General features: G+C 43.2%; 1 protein-coding gene across 2 annotated transcripts in view; it reads right to left on the bottom strand.

The window, feature by feature from the left end:
- Window positions 1–242: 242 nt before the first annotated feature.
- Window positions 243–27,671, bottom strand: part of ZWILCH (zwilch kinetochore protein) — a 27,615-nt gene continuing 186 nt past the window's right edge. Inside the window, exons 2-18 of one of the 2 annotated variants that reach the window (XM_019533848.1) lie at window positions 22,814–22,865; window positions 21,992–22,087; window positions 21,781–21,893; window positions 20,366–20,562; window positions 19,636–19,715; window positions 19,070–19,225; window positions 17,868–17,939; window positions 17,366–17,459; window positions 14,169–14,224; window positions 11,556–11,661; window positions 8,829–8,908; window positions 8,457–8,613; window positions 7,423–7,451; window positions 6,238–6,374; window positions 2,804–2,899; window positions 2,589–2,707; window positions 243–562 (exon numbers count right to left, since the gene is read on the bottom strand). In XM_019533848.1, the coding sequence (XP_019389393.1) occupies window positions 471–562; window positions 2,589–2,707; window positions 2,804–2,899; window positions 6,238–6,374; window positions 7,423–7,451; window positions 8,457–8,613; window positions 8,829–8,908; window positions 11,556–11,661; window positions 14,169–14,224; window positions 17,366–17,459; window positions 17,868–17,939; window positions 19,070–19,225; window positions 19,636–19,715; window positions 20,366–20,562; window positions 21,781–21,893; window positions 21,992–22,087; window positions 22,814–22,865 (1,732 nt within the window). In that variant the 3' untranslated portion in view covers window positions 243–470. Of the gene's footprint in view, window positions 563–2,588; window positions 2,708–2,803; window positions 2,900–5,589; window positions 5,981–6,237; window positions 6,375–7,422; window positions 7,452–8,456; window positions 8,614–8,828; window positions 8,909–11,555; window positions 11,662–14,168; window positions 14,225–17,365; window positions 17,460–17,867; window positions 17,940–19,069; window positions 19,226–19,635; window positions 19,716–20,365; window positions 20,563–21,780; window positions 21,894–21,991; window positions 22,088–22,813; window positions 22,866–27,671 lie in introns of those variants that run through there. The other variant, XM_019533849.1, reaches the window with a different exon arrangement.

Raw genomic sequence — 27,671 nt, 5'->3', positions numbered from 1 at the left:
GCTATATAAGTGGTGAAAGAATAACTCTCCAAATAGGTCTTCCTGATGATTCTATCATGTAACACTAGAGAAGATGTGATAATATTGTCTGATTTGGGCCTGTTGCATTGCTCCAAATTTGAAACTTTGCTTTGTTGCACTCTTAAGCAACGAAACAAAACGTTTAAAATATGTATAGAAGGAAGAACATTATTCAAAAAAAGTTTTTAAAAAATGTATAAAGTACAAGATAACAACAGTTACTTTCAAAGGAATTATACTGTATGTTTATTTTTAACAAATGGCTGTAAATTGAAATAAAATTAAAATATAAAAACAAATGGTACATGTCCTGTAGAACTGCAGCTGTATACGCTGCATCTTAAATACACTACCACAAATAAATATCAAATGAATGGGAGGCAGATAAGCTGAAATTCTTCCATTTACTTCCACATACTTTATAAGCATGTTTGTTCAGCAGCATTCTTTCATGTGAAATGCACATGACTGCACTTAGCTACTGCAATAAAATGCACTCTTTCTTCACTGCTTCCATTAATTGTTGTATCACAAAGAAAGCCTGCAGTAAAAAAAAGAAATTAAATGAAAACATGGCAGTCTAAAAACAACAGATCATGGGGAAAGTTTGACAAAACTTCAAGAACTTCTTACAAACACTAAAAATTGATAGGCAGTGAACATTTAGTTTGTAATAAAAGATCAGGGATATCAAACAGGGATCGGGGATAAAAGACCAAGGATATCAAACATACAGCCCATGAGCTACATCTGGCCCAGGGAACCACATGATCTGGCAGATGGGTCTTGGACCCTGCACTCCATGTGCTGTTCACAGCACAGGGGGCTGGTCCAGGCTGTGAGCTGTATGCAGCGCTTACAGCAGGCCAATCCTGTGCACAGGCTAGTCCAAATTGGGCTGTGCCAGAGCCAGCATGCAAGGTTGTCTGGCAGGGTGCCCGAGGCACTGTGTACCCCACGTTGGCCCCATTCAGTGCGAACAGTGCCCCCAGCACTGGGTCCAGTTCATGCTCCATACACCACATGCCAGCCCTGCTCTGGGGCTTGTGCTGCCTGCAGGGCACACGCTGGACCTCAGCCCAGAAGCGCTGCACACGGAACAGGGGGCCAACACACATGACTATACATATGGCTCTGGTAGACATGAATAGCCTGGCACCTGATCCTGATGGGCCCTGGAGCCAGCTCGCAGGGCTGTCTAGTGTAGCGCTACATGCAGCATGTGCTTTCAGCTGACCCCCTAGCTGCTCGTGGTACTTGCAGTGCCAGGTCCGGACCACGCGCTTCTTGTGGCACAAGCCCTAGAGCAGGGCCAGAATGTGCCAACTGTGGCACAGGGGACTGGCATGGAGAGTGCACTGCATGTGGCACCCCATCAGACTGGTCCTGTCTACTGGCTCCAGTGCAGCTGGATCCAGCCTGCAGACTGGCCCAGAGACCCTCAACCAGTCTGCAGGGCCAGATGAGTTTGACTCCCTACTTGGGATCAGTGGCATTTAATCTTCCAGCTCCACAAGCTAGAGATGCATGCAAGGACAATCCACAGCCCGGATCCCAAATGTGGGATAGTTATACAGGCCTGATCCAACACTAGATCTGACTGCCTGCTAGCCAGCGTGATCTTGTACATAGGGCCACAGCATCTAGGCCTCTGGGACTCAGCACAGATCTGGAAATGTGGCAGCACGGCAGCTGCAATTAAACACTGCCTTGGGTCCCCTGTTGCCCAATTTCTGGACCTGTGGGGAGACTCATGGGCCAGATGACATACTGTTGTGGACCAGAGGTTGAGCATCACTGCCTTAGATTGATAAGAAGGCTTGCCGCTATTGTCAGACTAACAAACAAAAGGCCAAATGACACATTTGGTCTGTACAGCAGAATAGGGGTTGAAAAATATTTCAGCATTTATGTAAAACGATCTTATTGAATGAGTTACTAAACAACCATTTAAATGAATTTTCCCTTCAGGTTTCAGTAGAATATTAAAAAATTATAGGTAGCTCTGAAAATTTTGTACCTCCAATGATTACAAGTAAGATATAAAGATTATTTTAACTGGAAGTCCACTTTTATCCGTTTACATTGTACATTCAGATGCACCTCGTTTCACTTTCACTGGGCATTTGTACACAAGCTTGCACCACAACACCACATGCATTCGTATAACTGGTGAAATGCACGTCAGCACTGAGAAAATGGCAGCAGCACGCTTTTGAACTAAAACACAAAGATGTTTTAGTTCAAAAGTGCACCACTGCCATTTTCTCAGCCCTGATACGCATTTCATCATTTATACAAATGCATGCGGCACAGCACCAGGCACATCAGCTCGTGGGCGCCAGATCTCCAACATGTCGGAGCAAACAAATGTAGGTGTATAAATGCCCACTGTTTACATAAAAAGTTCATTTGTTCCTTGCTGAAGAGACTAATAAACAAGGAAAATACAGTATATCCTCCTTCAAGGGTACTGTTTAAGAAACTTGATTTAAAAATACAAATTAAAATATTAAAAGTTGGCAGTGTCCCTTTAACATTTTCCCATACAATAAATGGTGCCTTACCTAAGTTGTTCACAGTCATATGTTCAACTGGAGCATTAGTGCTAAGTTGCCACGTTGTTTTAATCTCCCTTTGTCCGTGTCCACTACTTATTTCCACCCTCCATATCTGTGGGTACTCACTGCAGGAATCAAATAGCACAAAAATGCAAATGAACAATTATGTACTCAGTCATGATCCAAAATTTCAGTATTACAAGACCTGAGGTATGGCTTACTTTTGATAGAACTTATTGACTACTGCTGGCCTCACTGGAAGCTGGAACACATGTTTCTCATCCAGAGGGTTTTCCTTGTAATATTTTATGCAGGACCTATAATAACAAGAATTAAATAGTGTTTCATAGATTTATAGATTCTAAGGTCGGAAGGGACCCCAATCGGCCATCTAATCCAATCCCCTGCCCCTGGCAGGCAAGAAAAGGGTCACCAAACCTGGGATCATGTGATCCCAGACAGGTGCCTGAACAGTCTCCTCTTGAAGACCCCAAGGAGGGGGTGAGCACCACCTCTCTTGGGAGCCCATTCCAGATCCTGGCAACCCTGACCATGAAGAACCTTTTTCTACTGTCCAGTCTAAACCTACTCTCCAGTAGCTTATGGCCATTGTTCCTTGTTGTTCCAGGGGGTGCCCTGGTGAACAGATCATTGCCTACTTCATGTTGCTCTCTCCCTTTATGAATTTGTACACCACCACAAGGTCCCCTCTCAGCCTTCTCTTGGAGAGGCTGAAGAGCCTTTCCTCATATGGCCTTCCCTGAAGACCTGCAATCAGGCAAGTGGCCCTTCTTTGGACTCTCTCCAGGTTGTCCGCATCCCACTTGAACTGCAGCGTCCAGAACTGGACACAGTACTCCAGCTGCAGCCTGACCAGTGCCGCGTAGAGAGGGAGGATCACCTCCCTGGACCTGTTTGTGAAGCACCTACACATGCATGACAAGGTGCGACTGGCTCTGCCGACTACTTCATCGCATTGACAACTCATGTTTATCCCGGAGTCAACACTAACTCCAAGATCTCTTTCTGCCTCGGTGACGCTGAGAAGGTTGCCCCCCAGCCTATAGGCATGATAGCAGTTCTTTCTCCCTTGATGCAGCACTTTGCACTTGTTCCTTATACTCTTCAGATAAACGTTTCTGCAACAATTCAACACAAGAAAAACAAAGTACAAAACTAACCAAGTCTTCATGCTGGGCCTAAAGCAAAAGATCAACAGTTCCTATTATTTGCAGGAGATCCAAGTTCTGAAATGTCTTTGGCTCTGGTTCCAAAACCAGTGGAAAATGAGGCTATCACAAACAGGATTTAGAGAATCTAAAGAAGCCTATGGACCAACAAGAGGCAAAGCCCTGTTCAACCTGGTACTGGCAAAGGGTGGATGATCTAATCAGCAACCTATTGATCAAAGGGAAGCTAGGAGACAGTGACCATGAGCTGATCACTTTCACTATCTACTGTAAAGCTGGCAAGTCAGTCAGCAATGCAGAAGTCCTCGACTTCAGACAAGCTCAGGTGGCTTGTTGGCAAGGCCCTAAGGGACTACGACCCGAAGGGGAGGGGAGCTCAGGATGAGTGGTTGCTCCTCAAGGAAGAAATCCTGAAAGCATAAGCAAGGTCTATTCCATCTCGGAGGAAAAGTAGCAAAAGGGGACAGCAGCCTCCTTGGCTCTGCAGGAAACTTGTGGACCTCCTGCATCTAAAAAGACCTATAAAGGATGGAAGACTGGAACCACCTCAAAGAAGGGAGTATTCTGCACTGGTCTGGACCTATAGGGAGCGAACCAGGAAAGCCAACGCTGCAACTGAACTCCAAGTGGCTACATGTATCAAAGACAATAAAATGTCCTTTTTAGCTGGAGAAAAAGCAAGGGTAATGTTGGACCCCTGCTAAACCAAAATGGGACGACTGACAATTGACACCCAGGAAAAAGCCAACATGCTCAATGGGTATTTTGTGTCAAGTTTTCACCAGCCCCAAGGGACAGCCCTTCTCAATATAGTACAGGATGGCCAGGGTGAGGGAGAATAGTTACCCTACATCAATGCAGACCATGTGAAGGAACACCTTGAGAGGCTGGACACCTTCAAGTCAGCTGGCCCAGACAGTCTACCCCCTAGGGTACTTAAGGAGCTGGCAGGCATCATAGCTCAGCCACTGGCATAGATCTTCAAGAACTTGTGACACTCAGGTGAAGTGCCCAATGACTGGAAGAAGGTGAATGTGGTGCCCATCTTCAAGGAAGAGAGGAAAGTAGATCCGCAGAACTACAGGCCTATCAGCCAGACCTCTATCCCTGGGAAGATCTTGAAAAAATTATCAGAGACCATTCTTGACAAACTGGCTGATGGCAACATCCTGAGGGATAGCCAGCACAGGTAAGTCTTGCCTAACCGATCTCATTGCCTTCTATGACAAGGTGACATATCACCCAGACAAGGGAGAAGAGATTGACATCCTATATCTTGATTTTAAAAAAGCCTTTGATCTAGTATCTCATGATCATCTCATAGAAAAACTGGCCAACTGTGGCCTCAGCTACATCACAGTCCAATAGCTGGGGAATTGGGTTTGAGGTTGGACCCAGAGAGTGGTAATAGACGGAAGTAAATCGCTGCGATGCGCCATGGCCAGTGGGGTCCCCCAAGGCTCCATCCTTGGGCCTATACCCTTTAACATCTTCATTAATGATGTGGACGTTGGTGTCAGAAGCAGACTGGCCAAGTTCACCAATGACGCCAAACTTTGGGGTAAAGCGTCCACACCTGAGGACAGGCTTGTGATCCAGGCCAACCTAGACAGGCTCAGAAAATAGGCAGACAAACACCTGATGGTGTTCAATACTGAAAAATACAAGGTACTCCGCCCTGGGGGAAAAAACCCCGCAGCACACTTATAAGCTCAGCAGTGCTACGTTTGCTAGTACCACAGCCGAAAGGGACTTGGGGGTCATGATTGACCACAAGAGAAATATAAACCAGCCAGTCGTGCATTTGTGAAAAAGAAACAGCCGGTCATGCATTTGTGTAGCGCTGTTACACACAGTTGCTGCCACTGGCTGAACCGGGCACCGGTCCCTGGCCCACTGGAAAAAAAATTGCCGGTCCACCACATCAGATAGTTTGAGAAGCTCTGCTCTAAAATACTTCCATTGGTTAACAGCTTAGACCAAAGCAGACTAAAAACTTGCAACTTTTGGAGCCATGACCTGAACCAGCTATGAGAAGACATGCAGGGAGAAAAAAAAAGCAAACCTACAAGGAGAAAGCAAATTTTCAAAACCAAAAAGTATCTCTATTTCTTGTTCACTTGTTTTCACTGTTATTGTAAATGTATTTTCTAATGAGTACCTGTTTTACATGTTTCATGGTGAAAAAATGGCTAGAATCTCTGTCAGCTTAGAAACAAAAAGGAAAATAAGAATTTTAATGATTTCCTGAAATCCCTCACAAATGTGTAGGAAAAGACTGCAGGATATTAAAATCAGAGAGGAACATCAAATAGGAAGATCCAGCATTATGGCTGCAGTGCTCATTTGCCACAACTATTTGCAATAAAATTAGAAGTGTCAGCTTGCATTTTCATTATGTACAGGGTTTTTTTGAGAGAGAGAGAATCCATTTAAATGTAAAAAACTGAAAATGAAATACTAACTGTGTCAAAGGGAAGAGGTTCTCATGTTTAAATTGAAGGAAGACTTTACAGCTGACCAAGATTTCAAGCATATGGTGAAGTTTCTGAACACGATGAATTTGTTCCTGCAGACCTACTGATGAGGAAATGAAGTAGTCCTGGAGAGAAAAATACATACTTCAGAACAAATGAACTAGCAATCTTTCTTCAAGGTCACTCTTGTGGTCAGTTAGGCCAAAACTTTACTAGTTGGTGCCTAGTGCCCTGCACATAGGAGTATTACCAACTACATAATCTTTTAAGCTCAGATATACGTTGACATTTTATCCACACAGCAACTTTAATTTTAAAAGACAACATTTCCATGGTCAAGAATGTGAATATGAATGAATATATTAAAAAAAAAGAAGTTTAGGTCTGTCGTGTTTTGACAGTACTCACTGCAAACACATATCAAACACCAAGTCAGAGTACTAACTTCTGAAAAAAGACGATCGTTAGCTATGTTAGAATTAATTTAGAAGGCATGGCAAGGTGGCACCTTAGAGACTAACTTGTTTGGAAAGACAAGCTTTTTCAGGAGACCAGCCACTTTGTCAGATGCTATATTACACTGTAGACTGTCATCTATAAAAACTTATGTCTCTCCAAACAAGTCAATCTCTAAGGTGCCACCTTCCCCTACCTTCTGGCTAACTTCTGAAAAGTGTCAGACAACATCTTCAGGGGTACTGTAATTCACAGGCAGCTAATTCCTATCACCAGCATCAACTGTTTTGAAGCCTGCATCTCCACAGCCAAATTTTAAAAAAAGTCTTCCCTATTACTGAAGAAAAATTAAGAGCCACAGCCAGTCAGTTGAGAAGTAAATCCAAACTCGGGGACAAATCCCTATATAAACCTGGGGATAGTTCTGTTATATTTTTCAAGAGATAGCACCACTTAGTTTATGACACTCAAGGTTGACACACAAACTTTGATCTAAATTCTTTTTACTCTCCTCCTCACCACAGCTAAAGAAAAATAAGCAAGTCTTTATAACTAAAGTTTATAAAGGTATTTACAAGGTTAAGAGCTAGGTATTATTGCAGAATACATATTATGGTGCAGAAAAAAATGTTTTAGGAATTTGGAGAGAAACATTAATTTAAACAAGAATATGTCAAGTATGTTGCTTCCCAAATAAAAGATTTGCGAGTATCTCACCAGGTAGGTTAATGTTGCAAGTTCCTGTCCTGTAAAACAAATATAAATGCTTAAAAAATGAAAAACCCACAAACAAAAACATGTTATACTTCAGACAAATAGTTGCATGGGAAGCCACTGAGGGAGCACTCGAATCTCCACACCTCTTTGTATTTTCTGCTCTAAGTACCAAAAGAAACACTGACTGGAAGTACCTCCCACAAAAAAGACCATGTTTGCCTCAAAAATTCAGAGCGGTAACAGAAGTGGGGTGTATCAGATGTCAGGACCAGTTAGGCCGCCATAACTATTCAATGTTATCCATGTTTTAAGAACCACAGAAGTAGCAGCAGCAGAAAGAGAGGTAGGGGACTTAGGGAGAATGACTGCAGGCAACCTGACAGTGAGGTAGAGATTTGGGAAAGAAAAGTGGGTTAATAGAGAAGTCCTGATGAAAAATAAGAATAAGTGACAACAAATAAGGAAACAAAAACACATAATGAAGAAACAAAGAAAGGAAATGGGATGGAAAAGAAAACTGCAACTCAATTAAAGTAACTTTTTTTTTTTTAGAAATAATCTTACATTAGCTTTTTTTTCAAGGTGTTATTTATGAATGACTTACACTTAAAAAAATATATTGTCAGTATTCTTATCTGTCTCTCCTCCCTCCTGCAATCCCTTTTTAAACTAAGGAGATAGAGGCCATTATATGCAAAAACAAAACAAAAAACAGCTCTGTAAATAGAAAACTGCTGTTCTACTCCAACGTCTACACCAGATTTTTTCAGAGTAAAAATGGATCAAAAAGGAAAACTTACAGCCTACTTATATAAAACATAGCTATTTTGAGAGGCTTTAATTTTTCTACTTAAGAGAAAGACTATACTTCAAATGGAAAGAAATGATTTTTATAGAGTAGATATTATTAAGATCAAGGTGACTGATCATCAGAGAAGTTAACATTAACAAAAATCTAAAAGGTGATGAATTGTTTGGGAAAAAATGATCTTTTCCTGTAAGTTTTCAGCTAGCTCCTGAAACCGCACACTTACCTATGAAACAACTGATGTAATCTTTTTTCATTTTGTCCAGACCAATCTCTAGAAGCATTTTAATTGGAGTGATACCAGTGAGGGAAATAGCCTCCATTGTTCCATGGTAAGACTGTTGAATCAATTTGCTTAGTAAACTGCTACTCCCTTGATGAATCTAAAAAATAAGACTTTTTTGTTTCATCTATAATATTACAAGAAATATACAATATAGGATACCATGAAGACAGGACCAAATAGTGAACAATTTAATAACCAAACTCTACATTATTTGTGAACTTTTCCTCATTTCTACAGTAATTATATCATGCTTTTAGCATGCAACCCAATACACATTTTCCATGAAAATGTAATCATGCAGCACATACTTACCCATGGCTGTATCTCACCACATTTGAGGGATTTTATGATCGTTGTGAAGCACTCTACCAAGTCTTGATAGGAAGTGACACCTTAAGGGAAAAAAGAAGGTATTTTTGTATCTTATTTATAATGGTTACAAAAACATCTGTGTATTTAGCTCACTGAAAATACTGGTCAGAACATGCCAAGCAGCTTCAAAACCCCCATAGCTTTGCTGCTAGGAATAGACTAAAAATAATTTAAATGCATGTTAAATGAACCAAAAGGTCTACCACTGCACCATAAAGTTGTCAAACAGTCACCATGAACAGGTTACCCAGTAGTCCTCTATGGATAACAACCCTATTCAAGGCCCAAAAAGCCAACAGTAAAAGGAATTCTGCTTATGGCTAGCATAACAGTACGTAAGGAGAGAGGTAATTTCTCAGCTAAATCCCAGACTATGTCAAGCCTTTCAAATTCTAGTTAAGGCAACAGATCGAAGTGCACAGTAGAGCTGTGCGAGGCTTCGGACAGAGCTTTGGATCCAAAGAAGCTTTGGATGCTTCGGGGTCCGAAGCAGCACACCTGGGTCAAAGCGCTCGCCGTGTTAGGCTTCGGAGCTGCCTTGGAGATCCAGCCATAGGGTATAATGAGGAAACAATAAAATATCTATAACTTTGTTTTCTGTCTGATTTGGATGAAATTTTCAGGGGTGGTAGACTCTGCTGAGAGCATGAAGCCTGCCAAGTTTCAAGTTCAGTGCAGGGGCCCGGGGGGAACTTCACCCCAAATTCTTGAAAGCAAAACTCCTGTCACATCCATGTGTTACAACACAAGGAGATCAAAACTGCAGGGCTTGTAGCTCTTGCTGAGGTCACAAAGCCTGCCAAGTTTTAAGAAGATCGGTACAGGGGTTTGGGGAACTGCCCCTCAAGCTGTGGACAAGCAAACCTCGTGCCATGGGTAACACTGCGTGTGTTAAGGCACAGTGGGGTGAAAACTGCAGGGATGGTGGCCCCTGCTGTGGCCACGATGCCTGACAGCTGCCGAAGAGATTGGTACAGTGGGGTTCTGGAGCCCCACACCCCAAGCTGGCAAAACTCATGACGCGTGGTTGTGGGACTGACTGTGTCTGTCTTGGGGCCTGGGAGACACTACTGCAGGCCTGGCTGTTAAGCTACTGTGTTACCAGTTACCAATCAATCAAGACCAGCTCAATACACAGGACCTAGCAAGTGCAGCTAGTTAATTGCCATCAATTAGCACCTACAAAACCAGGCTAAGAAGAAAGAATCAATACAATCAACTGCCCCTATGTCACAAGTTTTGTCTATCAGCAGCTAGCGGTGCAGGGCCCCAGAACCCCCCGTACCAATCTTCTTGACAGCTGGCAGACACTGTGGCCGCAGCAGGGGCCACCATCCCTGGAGCTTTCAACCTGCTGCGCCTTAACACGGTGTCACCCATGGCACGAGTTTTGCTTGTCCGCAGCTTGACGTAAAGTTCCCCCCAAACCCCTGCACCAATCTCCTTGAAACTTGGCAGACTTTGTGGCCTCAGTAAGAGCTACCTCCCCTGCACTTTGACCCCCCTGTGGTGTAACATATAGATGTGACAGGAGTTTTGCTTTCAAGAATTTGGGGTACAATTCCCCCCAAACCCCTGCACCAATCTTCTTGAAACTTGGCAGGCTCCATGGCCTCACCAGGGGCCACCACCCCTGCAGTTTTCACACACCCCGCCCCCCTGGTGGTGTAACACACAGCCATGACATGAGTTTGGCTTTCAATAATTTGGGGTACAGTTCCCCCCAAACCCCTACACCAATCTTCTTGAAACTTGACAGGTTTCATTCTCTCAGCAGACACTACCACCCTGCATGTTTCATTCAAATCAGACAAAAAACAACAAAGTTATAGATATTTCATTGATTCCCCCATTATACCCTATGGCCGGATCTCTGAGGTGGCTCCGTAGCTTCAGAGCCACTTCGGCTGGATCGAGGTGGAAACCTGGCCTGGACCTCCAGGTCGGATCACTGCCATCCCAAGCAACCAGACCCGAAGCCAGATCGGATCACTGCCGGCTTGCGCAGGCCTAGTGAACAGTTTACAGATGCTCTGTAAAAGCTACTATACCCTCTTCATTGTCTGATATAAGAAACAAATATTTGTATTATGCACCAGAAGAGGTCTTCAGGTGATGATACTGTTTGAGTACAGCATGTTGATGTAGAAAACTTTTCCAGTCATCTTTTGATGTTATCAAGGCATTGATTACGTGGCAATATCCACATGGGAAAGAAATGGCCACACTATCGAAGTCAGCCTCACAAGTGAAAATGCCACTTCTATGCCATTACTCTCACATGATATTCCAAAAGTAATACTGGATATTATTAGTATGACTTTATGACTGCAAATAGGTTTTCAGAAACTCTTATCTACTTTGAATAAATTCCTGAAACACAGTAAGATGTATTAGATAAAGAACTATACCGATTATAAAAATGACAGTGAATTTGGCAAAATAAAAATACATACCAGAAATTTTACAATTCATCAGCCTTTCCTAAAGCATAGTTTAAAGGATGCCATCTTTGATGAAACACTCTCCTTTTAAAAAATAACTACTGTGAAGAGTCAATAAGTCTTTAAAGCTTGGGAAAAATGTTACATCCATCTCCCCAAATAAAAGCAAATACAAAAAATGTACAAATTTACAGAACAGTGGGAGAAACAGCAATACACTTACTCCTTCTCATTTTGCACCACAATTGTTCAGCAAAATCTAGGTCACCTCGCTCACTAAAGAGTGATTTTATTGAACTGTCCACTGCAGCAGTGTCACATTTGACTTTCTGAAAAAGAGGTGTACAAAAAAACTACTGCAAAAGAAAAGCTTAACATTTCTTAACATTCAACAGTCCATATAAATCCATATTCTCTCCAACAAGCTAGTCTAATTACAAGATTTCCTCTTCTTCTCCATCCCATGCAGTAGTTCTACAAACTGATATTTCATAGTCATAATATGTTTTTAAGTCTTAAATTAGGGATTAGCTACTGTCCTAACATTTAAAAAAAGGCTAGTTCCCAGCCACAAGAACAAGATGAATATCAGAGGAAGCGTTTTGAGTCAGCGCAAAGTAGGGTTTGACTAGACTGTTTATGCAGGATGAGTAAAAACAGTCTTTGTCTCCCTCGAGCCTGTCCTTCTGCCATACCTTATGATAAGCTGTATTAGTGTAACTATAAAATAATAGCATAACTGCTGCAGTGATGAAAGCAGAGAAGCACTGGTACTGAATGCCCCACCTGCTGCAGAGAATTTACAGATGATACGCATTTTATTTTTCAGCGAGAGTGTTGTTTTTCGTATATATATCTTGCAATTCTACTCTAAGCAAATGGTTGTTTTCCTATACTCTTGATCTAGGACAAAAGTGTATGGCTTTGTTGGTATACAGTCATATTTTACCACAGTCTTCAGAATAAAATGGAAAATGCACTTATTTGACTGAAGTCTTCTATGATAAGAAAAAAGTCTGGACTATTTGTGGGTTCGAAGGAAAAGAGACTTAAGCTATTAGTATCCTCAGAAAGGACTTCAAAACATGGCCTGAATTTCTTTAATGTATTAAAATAATAGCACGAAGCGTGACAGAGAACTATATGTGTCGTACCTCTTTCATTCTCCCCACTGAACCAGAACTAGCAAAGACAGACAGGCAGTAGCGTAAGTATGGGCAGGTGAGAGGGGCATCAAAATTGTCCGCCATCCCCAGCAGCAAGAGCAGCCCCACATAATATTGCTCTTGCATCAAGGACTGGTGCACACACACCAAGCTGCTGCTGCTTTAAGAACAAGAACGGGGATGGGAAAAGCATGTGACAGTAGCAGCAGTGGAGACAACAGAACCAGTAGCAGTGGCAGTAACAGCAGCTCCCTCCAGGGACTGTACTAGATAGGACTCTTGCACCTCCTACCCCCACCTCACAACAGGATGTACATAGGCTACAAGCCATTTTTGTCATGTTACTGCAGAAAGGCCCCAGTGAAGTCACATGTGATATTATTAAACTGTCAAAAAGGTCAAAGGTGGAGTTGGGGTGAGGGGCAAGGATCCGTGTTGGTAATATTTTTTAGGGGTGTGCGAAGCGGGCCGTATTCAATTTGGATTTGATCCAAATCAAGGCCAGTGATTTGATTCGTTGATTTGGAGAATCAGCGATTCAGCCATAGACACAGCTTTAAATGTTTTTTTCTACATTCCTCATGATAGCAGGCAGCTCGTGAATGCTGCGATGGTGGGGTGGATGGAGCATCCCACAGGAGCATGGGAAACCCCACCACGTGCTTGGTGGTGAACCCAGAAGTGGACCAGAAGTCCTTCCAGGCCACTTCTGAGTTCACCAGGGACCATGCTGCCCCCCTACCCCCCATGCCTCCCTGGCTCTATGATCAACTGTGGGGGGACCCCAGGTGCCCCCCACCACCCAGCAAGCATCAGTTGCCAAGTTGGGGGGAGCACAGGAGGGTCCAGAAGTGCTTCTAGTCCACTTCTGGGTCTGCTGCCAAGCGTGCTAGAGAGTGCCCCGTGCTTCTAGGGATGCTTCATCCTCCTCAGCATCGCAGCATTCACAAGCCGCTCCTGGTACTTTGAGGCAGTAGAAAAAAAAAGTAAAGCTGTGTCTATGCCTGAATCATGGAATCTCTCCAAATCGATTTGGAGGGTTCTGATTCGATTTGGAGAGATTAAAGGGTCTCCTGATTCTATTCGGATTTGGCGATTCGGCTACCAAATTGGGAATCTCTGCTGAATTGAATCAGGGACCAAAGCTTTGCACAGCCCTAATATTTTTTATTGGACCAACTGTTAGGAGGGATACAGACAAGCCCTTCTTCACATCTGAATGGCTTCCTGCAAGAAGGTACCAGCAACATAAGACTGGAGGCAAGAGAAGGCAGTCAGGGAAGGTTAAAATGATGCAATCCCAATGGAGAGACTGAAAGAAGGAAAAAAGGAAAGCAAACCCAATTGGTTTCCATCCCTCAGAGCTGTCAGATGTCCACTGAATAAGATCACAATTAGCTTTTAATGTTGGTTGTAATGGCTAAAAAAAAAAGGAGTGGAAGAAACACGTAAAAGACAGAAGGATATTTTTCAGAAGGTACATGTGACATTTTCCACTGAAATGAAATACCAAATTGTCATGTCGGTCTTTGAAAATCTCTTCCATTGTCATTACTTAGCAGAAATAGCAAGACACCTCAGTATGCATAGATAAATAACTCTACCATTTCAGACTAGTATGATGACACTGAAAAAATGAAGAAGTGAAGTTGGCTGAAAATTCCACATACCTCAGGATCATTTTTAATTACTGCAGTATTAAAAACATCCAGCTTATTCTTTAAATCTAGAGCAGGGGGAAAAGATTGCAAAATTGAAATTTTGTACAGCTGAACAACTTAAACCCCTGATATGCAATAGTACAATAAAATTAACACACAGTATCCAATTATCACACAACTTTGTAATTTCTTCTCTGAGTTTCCATAATTTAAAAAGGGTTACTTAGATTCATTTGGATTGCGAAGGGCTTCTTCCTGGGGTTGTGAAAAAATCCTCCCCTTCTCTTTTGTGTCCAAGTATTTATATGTTTTACATTTTATAATACTGCTGTGGGTAACCCACCCTTCCTAGGAAAAAAAAGCTAGGTTTTTTTATGTTGAGAAACTTCACAAAAATTCTGCATTTAAATTATTCCTGTTCTCAACTATTACGCTGCTTAATAGCAGGATGTGTTATACTATTTTCATACTGTCCTTGTTAGATAAGTTTCTATTTGAGGGTCCCTTTTTAACAATACAGTTTAATTTGTTTTCTCACCTATAGGCACAACTTGTTAATAACTATCCTCTAGTCACTAAAGGTAAGTATAGGCAGTCAGAAAGTCTGAGGCTGAATTGATTCAATTTTCACAGGTTAGTTGAAGCTGTGTTGATTGAACAGACTGTCACTTTTGATTTTGGAAATGCAGCCATATGCCTGTAGTGACCCAGGCCAGAAGCTAGGGTGCACTAGAGTACACCTCCCTGCTCAGCTGGAGCAGACAGCTTGGGCCAAGGAAAAACCATCCACCCTGTGAAGAGAGGTTTGTCAGGGGGGTGCAAAGCATCCTCAGATGCTGGAGGACTGTGAGTTAACTTGAATCTAGAGGGGATCTGGGTCAGAAGTTCAACAAACAGATTTAACCTAAATCAGTTCAGTCTGATACCACATCCAACCAGGTTTATCTTAAACTCATTTCAGCCATTTTGAAAGTGGTTTATGTGCACTGAACTTCTGTTGTGTTACAGATTGGAACTGGTTTCCTATCACTTATACTATTTTGTGTGTAATTTCTGTCTCTAGCCTAAGGGTGAAAAAAAATGTTCTTACTGGTTAAGTGTTCCACCTAGGAGAAATCTTACAAACTTTACATTCTCCTATGCCTGAAGAAGGGTGTGTGCCTGAAAGCTTGCAAATAAAGAATTTTTTTTTTCAAATATCTAGTTAGTCTAATAAAAGATATCACTTCTGCTATGAGTTCTGATTCCTACTGTTTAATCCACATTTCTGGTTTGCTGAAATACACATTCATTCTTTTAGGATTAGAGGACAGGCATTAACATTGAAATTACCTACAAATTAGCATACAGTCTAAAATAAGACAGGCTACATACACACACAGAGATTATAGCTACCTTTTTTAAACAGAGAAACAAAGAAACAAATAATGTCTACATGCATCATGCGTGCGTAATTATATATAAATAACACACAAATTATATACAGATACACACACACACAAAAATAAAAACATATCCCTCTTAAAGAGTTATTTGTACATAATTTCAGTATTATACTAGAAGACTCCCCCTGCACCTATGTTTTAGATCCAGTGTCTGTTATCTATGTTTATGAAAACTTTAGAGCAGGGATCGGCAACCCCCGGCATGCGTGCCAAGCATGGCAAGCGAGGCCATTTTGCTCGGCACGCCACCACCAGCCACAGCTCCGGGTAGCTCCTGCCAACTACACAGCCTGGGCTGCTCCCACGTGGCGGCTAGGAAGCTGCAAGCCCTGCTGCAAGCTGGGCTCCGTGGTTGGCAGCAGCTACCCAGATCCGGGGCTGGGTGCAGCAGGCCAGCTGCAAACAGCTGTGCCAGGCTCCAGCATCAGCTCTGTACTGGTGTGTCCACACGTGCCTCAGAGCGGGTGGTGGGAGGGGCCTGAAGCAGTGCAACCCTGGACTCTCCCCCACTCCCAGCACAGAGGCAATGGTGGGGCTCCGGAGCCTGGCACAGCTGATGGTAGTCAGCCTGGGCTCTGGGCAGCTGCAGAAAGCAGCGGCAGGATGCAAACAGCTGTGCTGGGCTCCACAGCTCCGGCATCAGCTCCATGCTGGTGGTGACTGCACATGCACCTTGGAGCAGACAGCGGGAGGGCTGCACTGTCTCAGGGCCAGGCCCTATTCCCACTGTCTGCTCTGAGGAGCACACGCAGTCACTGCCAGCATGGAGCTGATGCCGGAGCTGGCTCCCCAGGGAAGCACAGGGGCTCTAGCAGGCCCAAGGCATTGTTGAGTTGGACTTTGCCCAGTGGCCCAACAGCCCAGCTCTGTGCACCCATGCATCTGGTTCTGTGTGTCTGTGTGTGCACACATGTGTCTGGTTCTGGATGTGTGTGTGCATGTGTCTGTTCTGGTTCTCTGTGTTTGTGCACATGTGGTTCTGTGTGTGTGTGTGGTTTACTGTGCGCATGTGTATGTGCCTGGTTCTCTCTCTACTCTCCTTTCTCTCTCTCTTCTTTTTTCTCTCTCTTTCTCTCTCTCCTCTTTCTCTTTTTTCTCTTTTTTTTCTCTCACTGCAACATCCTTAACAAAAAAACTACAGAACAAAGGCAACACTTACGATTATTAAATATACTAATATGCAGTGCATCCTGCTATGTACTCCCCCCCACCCACAATTTTGTTTTTCTGGCATGTTGGCACTCCGGCACCTTCCAAGGTAGACATTGTGAGTTTTTAGGCACTCTGGCCAAAAAATGTTGCCTACCCTTGCTTTAGATTTTCTAACAAGATGCTTTTGTGCTTGCTGGTCATAATTCAGTTAGGCACTAAAAAAAAAAATTATCACAGCATCCAAAAAAATCAGTCACTTTTGAAAAGTATCAGCTATGATGTTTGTGTTCCTTCTGAACTCTCAATCTGTCAGTTTTTTTTAGAAACAGTTCCTATTTTTATTTGATTTTCCCTCCTACTCTCCACAAAGGTAGAAAGACTACTGTACATTCACCAGAAGTGTTAGGTATATGGAGTAAGTCAGTAGCCTATTTCTGGAATACTTTTTATGAACCACAGCGCATTACAAGTTAGCACTTCCAATTCTAATAACTTATGTGGAATTTCAAGCCTCTTTCCATTTCTTTTCAACAAAAAAAAAGTCATTACAAGATTTACTTTCCTCTTTACAACCTCACCCAATCATAGCTTCTCATATTAAACAAATACCATCCAGGAGTTCCTGCACAAGTTCAACAGGTGATTCAGCTTCTAAAGGCTCTGGCCACTCAGTCACACCAGTCTTCATGCCTTCAGCCAAAACCTAGCAGCATAAAAATTTCAGAGTAACTAACTTAGTTTGTTTTGCATATAGCATACAATACAAAAATGAACATAAATGTATCAACGAAATTAAGAGCTGTATGAAACTTCTACCATCAAGAATTTGAGATGCAACCTTGAATTTGGGATGCATCAACAATCTGGCACAAAATCCTATCAGACTAACACTGAATTATAAATTTCTGAGATTTCTTGACTAAAGTGCTTGATTCCACATTCCTAAAGTTGCAGGAAAATGTTTGCAATTTGCATGCTTATATCATTTCCAAAAACCTTCTAAATAGCTCTGAAATTCCATACAAAATAGGCAACTGAAGCATGAAGAGTTCATTCCTGATATACAGACAACCACAATTATTTGAAATGAGGATCTCATGTATTTACTTACCAGGAGAAACTGCAGTTCTCTATATAGCTGGTATATAGGACTCCTGGGATCTCCCAATGCCAGCCTGATATTCTGAAAATTTGGAAATGCCATGTCAGACCCTGACTTTGAAATTAAAGTTTGCTAAAACCCCAGCTGATGGAATTTAGATTAACAGAATTTAATACTGACGTTATAAACATACCTTTCTGCTAATGTAGTAATTGAATAAATAATGTAACCACTAAAAATCAGCTTAATTTCTGTGCTCTGCAATACTCATTAGAAACAATGACAGGAATGTTGCACTTTGTAACAGGAAACCCTCATCCTGTTATTGGGAAAAGGCTTGGGGACAGACAGGACCTGCAAAGGTCTTTAAGGAGAGAGTTTCTATGGCTTAGAGAGGGGGAACTGCGAGCAGAGACAGGAAATGGGATGCAGGAATACAGGGAATGGAGACAGGGTTTCCACAGTCACTAGTGGCCCTACAGCAGGTGCAGTAAACCCAAGCAGGGCAGAACTGCCCAATGAAAGAACTCTGGGTATGACAGGGCGAGCTGGCCAGAAGGGGCGGGGCTTAGGAGAGGACAGTGAGGAAAGCGCTATTATGCAGGTGGAGAAGCCTCTTTTTCTTTTGCCTTCTTTAAGTTTACCCCGTGGTGGGACAATTCTGAGTTCCATCTGATTTTGGCTTTGTAGGTCCCCAGAAGGACTGGGTTTTCTCTTCCTTTTTTTACCCTGACTCTATACATTAGAGATGACTACCACCAAAGGAGGACTGGGTGGAAGTCCAGGTTCTGCGTGTACAGAGGACAAAACAGGGGCAGGCTAAAGCCAAGAGGGCCAGAGTCTGTGTCCTAAATGCAAGACAGGGGCAGGCTAAAGGCTGAGGAAGCCAGAGCCTACACCCCAAAGGCAAGACAGGGGCGGGCTAATGGCTAAGACGGCCAGAGCTTGAGCCTTGACAGAGTGAAGCATGACTGAGGAGAAGCCAGGGCTGAGAAGCTGGGCCAGAGCCAGTGGATCAAGGCATAGAAGTCCCCAGCTAAGGCAACCAGCAGGCCAAAGCCAAGAGGGCTGAAGCTCATACAAGCTTATGTCTGCATCAAAAGTAACATCTGCGAGGCATGGAGAGTACCCTGAAGAGCCAGAGTCATGTGGCTGTCAGAGAGCATCAGGGCCACCCCGATGAGTGGACCCAGAGCCCGTACCAAGCTTACCAATGTTGCTGTTGAAGTGAGAGGAGGCATCTGCAGAATCTTGTCCACAGTATTCCATGTAATATCAACATATATATTACCCTCGGATTCTACAATAGTGTCTTCCAATGCAGTAGATCTCATGAGCTCATACTGAGCAAAGCCTTTGGTGGTCACCTATAATAAATATATTTTTAAACATATTTATTAAATCAAGTCTCACTATGCTCAAAAGCTATTTTCACCAGAAAAGCTGTATCACACAGTTTGCAAAAAAATTCTGAAATGCTCGAACTGAATAGATCTGGGCAGAGTTCCAAACAATATGAAACATCTTTAAAAGAATTTTAAAAATAAAATTTGGCTTGTGTCAGACAAACAATGCAGGTGTTCCATAGGTTAGATGCTGCACATCTTTCTTGGTTCCTGAATTAGCAGGACTCTCCCCTAGACTGAGACCAAGTTATGAACACCAACTACAAAACTTCTTAAAAACCTCCCCAAAAATGCACAAATACAATCATCTAACTTGTATTTATAAACAGAAATACACAACATTGAAGAGCAGAACAGCAGGAAAAACCCACCACAGATGAGTGATGCCTGATTTTGTGCACTTTTTTGAGTTCTTCTAGAGTTGCAAAACAGGTTTTATCAGCTATAGGACCTTGAAAAGGAAAAGAGACTTTTTCAGAAAAAATGTTAACCACAACTTGAATGTCATGCTTAAATAGTGACACTGTTCTTCAGAACGCTATGATCCTTCTTGCTTTCATACAATCAATAACAAAAAAGAACAATGACATTTAAATATATATAGTAAGCTTCAGTTACCACAGCACAATAGCATAAATGGAAGCAATTTAACTTCTTTAAGAAGTCAGCATGTTAGCCATGGCTGAGCACAGACCTGCATAAGAATTGATTATATTGATTTCATGGTAAGAATTGGATTTGTTTGGCAATACCTTTTACTGGACCAATTACATGTTTGCATCTATAGCTTATAGCTTTATACAGGTTTATACAGTTTTTCTATTTGCTGATCCAATATTCTCTGGACCATCAGAGTTATACTAGCATTCCTTTGATTTCACTTTAAACTTAAAACAAACTTTAAAGTTTGTTTGTTTTTTAAACACCACTTGTCCTAAATGGAAGATTTTCTTTTTTATTGTAAATGAAAATTTGAATCACGGAGCAAGAGTGATCAGATGTCATGGAAAAATACAACAGTCCCAGTCATAATACTCTGTCATTCCGTCAGACTCCCCTTACTTAACTTTGTATATATCATTATAGCTAGGAGAACCTTACCATTACATGTAACTGTATGGAGATTGATTCCTGTGATTTTGTTCCCAGTTTTGAGAGGTTCAGCTCCTAGCCAATAGGTGTGTTCAGGATCAGATCCATCACATCTTACCCACAGGGGAGGAAGCACAATTGGGTTGCTTATTTTCAAATGGGTCATGAATGGATTTTGCGTGATTGTATACAGTGAAATCAGCTGCCTAGATATAAAAAATAGAAAAGAAAAAACATTAGCAGGAAAGCACTCATTCAATCCTTTTCTAGACCCTGAAATAGAGCTAAATAGTAACAGTGATATATTAATCTCAGTGTATTTTACAAAAATGGTCAGTCTTGCTATTCTCATTTTATAGGTAGGAAAAAAGAGACACAGAAGTGGAAAGTAAATAATAAAACATTTCATTAAAGAATTACAAACACATTCTTTATTTAAGATGCATCACATACAAGTTTAACAAAGTTCTTGTTCTTTTAAACCCATTAAAATCAGTTAAACCTTTGAAAATTCAGCTTTTCAAATTAAATCAAACTTGTTATCTTTCATTAATAATTTTTTAAAAATGCAGCCACTTTATCTTGGAAAAGTGACCACTACTTTGAGCTGAAGTTATACATCCAGAAAATATTTACATTCTAAACCTACACAGTAGTCGCCCCATGTGACTTAATGAGACTGGTCAAAAACACATTTGAAAGAGTAGGGCTTTAGTATATCTTATCTTCAAAGAATATTTCCAGTGAGTATGAATCTCCCCCCTTTTTTTAGTTTTTACAAATAAATATAATCATCTCCCCATTAGTATAGAGACACCAAGAAGTTGTTGATTTTATGGGGTCAGACAAAGTATTCTGGATTTGATCTAACATGCAAAAAATGTAAAGAGAAAGGAAATTCTTCTTTAATGCCTATACAGAGAACAAGTCACTCCAGCACAAAAGGGCCAACATGTATTTACAGCCCCAAACTTTTTCAATATTGAGCTACACAGTCTTTAACTCAAGCTGTTAAGTCATATAATAACTACAACCCACTTTGTCTACACCAGGATTTTACTTTAGGTTAATAGCACATCTTTCTTTTCTAATGAAGATGAGATCATTATGTTTTTATCACTAATAAGGAGTCTTTCCGTCAATTTTAGTGTTCTCTTCCTGGCTCATGCTTTTGACAGGCAGTTTTGGGTTTTTTTTAATAATGGTGAAGATAACACGAAAATATGAGAAACTTAGATATTTCCTTACTTATCTTACAATCCAACTGAAATATATATTTGTGCACAGAATTCAAACTGTTTTCCAAATTCCTATGATTTGTTTATTTTCTATAAATGAGTTATATTACACTGCACCAGAACGTACTCCCATCTTGAATGGTGTGAGCTCTTTCTAAGCAAAATGACAGTTTTATGGAAACTTACTTTGCTCTTGTAACAGAAACAGCAACTGGTCCACAACTACTGAGTTGCGAAAGCTCAGAAAGATCAGCGGTGCTTATTTGAGGCACTTTATTTTGATCAGTTTCTTCATGTCCCTTCAAAGAAATACACATGTAGGTCTAAAGATTAGAGTATATTTGAACATATTTCCAGAGAAGTTGAGAAGTCTAGATTTAAATAAACCAATGCTTACAATTTTCTCCATAATGAATATCATACTACTCCCGTTCCAGAAACTTTCAACAGGACTTTTACAACCCTCACCAATAAAACGTACTTGGACATCGCTCTGACAAAAGAAAAGAAAAACTTTGTTAACGTGCTGCATTTGGGTCACATTCAGGAGACACTTTTATATTAAAAGACTGCATTACACTATAAAATATTTTTTTCTCCAGTTACAACCATGAATTAATCCAGGCTTTTTTCACCTCGAGAGAAAATAGCAAAACTTCATCTCAAATGCAAAATACCTCACCATGAGCACATGATGTCTGTACTCTAATTCATATTTTATACTGATTTCTAGAAAGAAAGTTTAATTTGATCCATAAAAGCCACAAGGCATGGGACCCGAGAGAATAACCTCTTCTTACGGAATATTCTTGCAATTGCAGTCTGTGGTAATATTAAGCTGGAAACCCCTTGGCAAAAGGGCTACTCCTAAGAATTGCTCCATAAAGGGACAGCATACTTGGGAATTAATTCCTAGAGGACAAATTCCCAAATACCAAAAGCAATTCTTTTCTCAAGGTGTGCAGCATATTAGACTTTCTTGCTCAGGCTCTTGAGTGTGAATGAAAAAAGGAACCTAAAAAGACTGGTTTTGCATTATGGCAGGGTACTGTACAATTTGTCTAGTCAGTTATTTATATTACTATTTTGTTTTAAACATCAAACTTGCCGTGATCCAACGATTACATTCTTTCCTCCTACACACTTGTTTTTGTTATAAAATTTAAAACAATCATCTATAGAGCTTTAGAATTTTTTAAAATAAGATAAAAGTACTTACCTCAAAGGGAAATGGATCTTTGAGAATACCTTGCTTTCCTTCAGTATAAATTCTGAAAAATAAATGATATATTTACTTTTTTCCTACCCAAATACTACATTCATCTGTAAAAGCCAAAATAAGCCTCAAATATCAGTGTAATATATTGGACACTGTTACCTTCTATATATGACAAAGACCACTCAGTTTGAAGTGTCATCTTTGAAGCTGATATTCTCTGCAACTTTTTAAATCAGTAGGTTTAGCTAATTTAAGAACCTCCAAAGTTTCACATTTAACTCCTGCCAGTCTCCCTGATCATTTCTGTGGTTTCACAATCATAGCCCCTGGATCCTGCAGACCCCTACTAGAGTTAACGGTTCTCCAGTTTGGAAAATCTAGACAATGTATTTCCATTCTTTCAAAATGTTTTTCTTTGTCTTATTGTACACAAGATACAAACAAAGCAGCAATATAACAATAAATAAATAAATAGATGACAGGTGAATTCAACAAACAAAATATAAAAAAAATCCTATTATTCACCAATCTCTCAGCTACATTAAATTTAAGCATTACTTGCAATGACAGCAAGTAACTGTTCAGATGGAAGAACAGTATTTGACAGATAGCACCCCTTTAAACGCTCATCTTGAAAGATCCCAATGCACTTTACAGGCGGTATACCTACATATCACTGAGCTACACCTGGAAGGCAAAAGCAAAAGTACTAAGTAGCTAAATGGGTGATCTTTGTTAATGATCAAAACAGGTTTCAGATCTCATCCAAAATGCCAAGGCATCTGAACAGAGAAAAAACAGCACTCATTCTATTCAGGGTCTCCTTCCACACCCATTTGTGTTATCAGAACATCTAAAATATTATCTTAGGTAATATATTTGATATTACAAGATGCCAGTCGGATAGGATGCAGATCCTAAAATACAGTAGAAGACTGCAAACATCCTATTAGGCCTCCCTAAGACTTGTGCTTTTGGACCCACTGTAACTATGATTGCTATTTAACTTGAGTGAACTAATGCAACTGTACCTCCTAATGTGTAACCTGTGTCACAGGGTACTCAACATTTCTTTTTTGTGAGACCCTGCTCTATGGGCAGTCTGCTCAGCTCTTGCCCACCATGCCTTGATGTTAGTTATTATACAGACTGTGGACAGCTGCCCTGGTCTTATTACAATGACCACCCAGACTGTAGTCCCAACCTTCCAGGCCAATTCCATGGCTCCGTACCTTCCCTATACCATGTCCCATGCCTTGCAGATGGCATCCTTACTGATGTTCTACCACTTGCTGATGCAGCCCCTCTTTGAGCCTTCTGACCCCTTGGCCTCTCTTAGCCCCACTCCAGGTCTCAGACCTCTTGGTCTCTCCCCACAGCCCCTTCCTGGGCTGCCAGACCCCTCGGTCCCCCTCTCAGCCCCACTTGGGTTTCCAGACCCCTTGGTCCCTCCTCTGGCTGCTCTCTGAGCTCTCACACCTTTCAATCTCGCACAACCACTCCCTGGGCTACCAGGCTCATTGGTCTCTCTCTTGGCCCCTCTCCAGGCCACCAGCACCTTTTTGCCCTCTTCTCCTGGACCCTTTTAATTTTCCACTTTCCTGGCCACTCTCCAAGCCCTCGGACGCCTCTGGTCCTGCACTCTATCTCCCAGCCCCTTGCTGGGCCACTGAACCCATGTGGTCCTGGTTTTCCTTGCCAACTGCTTTTCTGTTGGGCTGTGCTCCCCTAGCCTTCCCCCTCCATAGGGTAACCCACAAAGCAGTGGGAGCTGAGGTTTTCTGGTGCTCCATCCTTGCCTTTCCCTTCAGCAGCCCATGCGTGGCATTTCATGGAGACCACCCCACTACAGGCAGCCTCACCACACTAACCAGCCCCAGTAGGGCAAAGTTTCAGGTCCTACCCAGGACCAGTCTTCAGGCCTATCTGATCTTACTTGCCCCTTTCTGGGCTCCGCTTAGATCTCCTATGCCTCTTCTGAGCTGCTAACCACCAGGACCCCTGGCCCTGGCTACATCTGCCATCCGAGGCCTCCATCTCTGGCCCCCAGATCACTCTCAGACGACCCCTTTCCTCGACTGCTCCCCCTCAGATGACCTAGCACCAGCCATCATCATACTGGGCTGCGTGCCCCTTGACCCTTTCCTCTCAGCTACGGCCGCATAAGGACCATCCAGCCTCTCCTGGGCTCTGGCCCCATCTCATGCCCATCAAGAACTCCAGGCTTTCCCGGCTCTGGCAGTCTCTATTTCACCCTTCGGCTCCTCCTGGGCCTTGTCCCCAAAGAGGCCAGTTGAAATTCCCAGGGTCAGTCCTCTGGCTGTGAGACCTCTCATCTCTGTGGGTCCACCATCTTGGGCCCCTCCATAGATTGCTCCCTCTCTCTGGGCATGCCAAGAGCCCTCCATAGGTCTTACCCAACACAGCCACTTACCTTCTGGGCTCATCCAGACCCCTCAATAGCCACCCCACTCACTGGGTCCCCCCAAACCCTTCACTAGGTCTCCCAAAGATCCAGCCCCTCACTCAGGGCTCACCTGGCCCCTGTGCACTCAGCCCCTTTCTCAGGGCTCTGGACCCCCACACTGAGTCCCCCAGGAACCTCCTCCATCCCCTTAGTTCCTACACAAACCTCCAGATGTTTTCCTCCTTGCTGGCACTGAGAAGCACCAGCCTTCCTGCTGACTGATGTTCCCTCACCAGCTCCCAAGATGTTACTGCCAGCCCAGCAGCCTTGCCTGCCAGCCCCCATGTGTCAGCTGACTCTAATTAGCGTGTAGAGCTGGCGGTGATCCATGGTATGGAAATAGACTGGCTTCATGTCCTCCAGCCTGCTCAGGTGGTGAGGACAGTGCTGCAGGGCCTGCTGTGACAAATGCCCCATAATGAGTTCCAGTGGGCTGGGGGACATGGGGGTGGGGGAGAGGCAGGACTGCCCTCATGCAGATCCTGATGGATGTAAATGAGGGCAGTGGCAGGCAGGGCAGCCGTAACCTCCTGGAGTAAGTAGCAGGGCACATGCAATGGGGACACCTCCATGCACCAGGTCAGCACAGCAGGATCTGCCCAGCCCTGCTTGGCATAGTCCAGAAGGTCCTTGATACAAGTGATGGGGGCCAGGACTATCCCCTGGTGCACATAGGGTACCTCTACTGCTGGCACCACCAGCTGTGGATTTCTCAGCAGGGGCTCAGCGATGCGGTCAGCACCCTGGGCAACCATCCCTGGGAACACGGAGGTGGAAACCAGCCTCCAGGCCCTGAAGAGGTCCTGGTAGAAACCCCCACAGGGGAAGCCCTCACAGGTGGAAGAGCTGCTAGTCCTATCGGAACCCCTGAAGGCCGTGGAGGAAGGCGTGCCCTAAGTGGCTCCATACCGTGTAGCTACCAGCACCATAGAGGAGTCTCTGCAGGGCCTGGACGGTTTGGATAGGGATGATCTTGCCTCAGGCAGACAGATGAACCCGATGACCTCTGGAGGTCCCTTCCAGTCTGACTTCTCTATATTTTTTGGGGGAAGGGGCATCTGTAGCTATTGGTCATGGGAGTGAGAGGCACGGCATCTGAACCAGACCTTAAATGCAAGAACTGAAAGAGGAACAGTGGGAAAATCCCTTGTTCAGACCCAGTTCACTCTCCCTCTCTGCATCTGCTCTCTGCTGCTTTGTGACATAGGGCCTTTGGGTTCAACAGCTTTTCTAGGTTTCTCCTAAAAGGCTCAACCACTCAACCCATGCACAGTGTGGCCGTGACGCTTCAGGGTGTACACCACGTCCACAACTAGGGATCTACAGAAATCACACTTGAAGTGCACTGTGCAACCGCTCCTTTAATCTTCTTCTTTTCACCGCACTGATTGGGGAAGGGCCCCCAGCAGCCCCACTGCTTGCCGCTTGCTCCTGATCAGCTGAGAGGCAAAAGCCACAGTTTTGAATATGCCATGGTTTTTGCCTTCCAGCTGATCAGCAGTGAGCGGCAGGGCTGCCGGGGCCCCTCTGCCAATCAGTGGAAGGAGGCAAAAACCTCGGCATATTTAAAACCGCCATTTTGGCCTCCAGGCCAATCAGGAGCAAGCAGCAAGGCCACTGGGCCCCTCCCCTAATCGATGGCGGGAGAGGCCTGTGGAAAAAGGATCAAGATTAATGGAGCCATTGTACAGCATGCTATTCAGGTCAGAGGTGGAAAATTATTTTTGGCTTAATGAGTTTTGGTGAGTTGTCAAGGGCTGCAAGGGTAGCTCTGCCCTTGACAGGTGCCCTGCCCCCGGTCACCATCTTGGGGCTCGAAGTCCTGCTCTTAACCCCTGACCTTTGCCACCACAAGTCCCTCCCCTTGCCCCCAAAAGCACTCCTTTTGGGAAGAGGGGCTTGCCATCTTGGAACTAGAAAAAAAACTAAATCACATACTAAAAATCAAACATGTATTATAACATATTTTATTCCAAAAGATATTTTTGTCCTTATTCACCTGTGTTTGTGTAGTGTATGTAGAGGTGATCGCAAAATAGCTCAAAATAAAGTCTTATTCCTGTAAGTTGTGTGCAGAGGAGGGTTGGGAGACTGGAGGCCTGTGTGTGGGGGGATGCCATGTGGGTATGTGGGGGGTGTTGTGTGTGGAAGGGGGTGCTCTGTGATTGTGTTGGGGGGTGGGGGCTCAGCGTGGGCTGTGATTGTGTGTGGAGGGGAAGGCTGTCTGGAAGCGGGGTGTACGTAGGGGGTGGTTGGCTGTGATTGTGTGTGGAAGGGGACAACTGGGGGAGTGCAAGGGGGCAGGGTGCGCACGGGACATGCGCGTGCGGCTGTGAGCTGCCCCGCGAGGCCCCGGCCTGTGGAGGCTGCTGGCGGCGGACCGCGGCCCCG

The sequence above is a fragment of the Crocodylus porosus genome, unplaced genomic scaffold (genome assembly GCF_001723895.1).
Source record: "Crocodylus porosus isolate Cpor-Errol unplaced genomic scaffold, CroPor_comp1, whole genome shotgun sequence".
NCBI lineage: Eukaryota > Metazoa > Chordata > Crocodylia > Crocodylidae > Crocodylus > Crocodylus porosus.
Note: the sequence above shows the minus strand (reverse complement) of the source record. Positions and strands in the feature narration are given on the sequence as shown.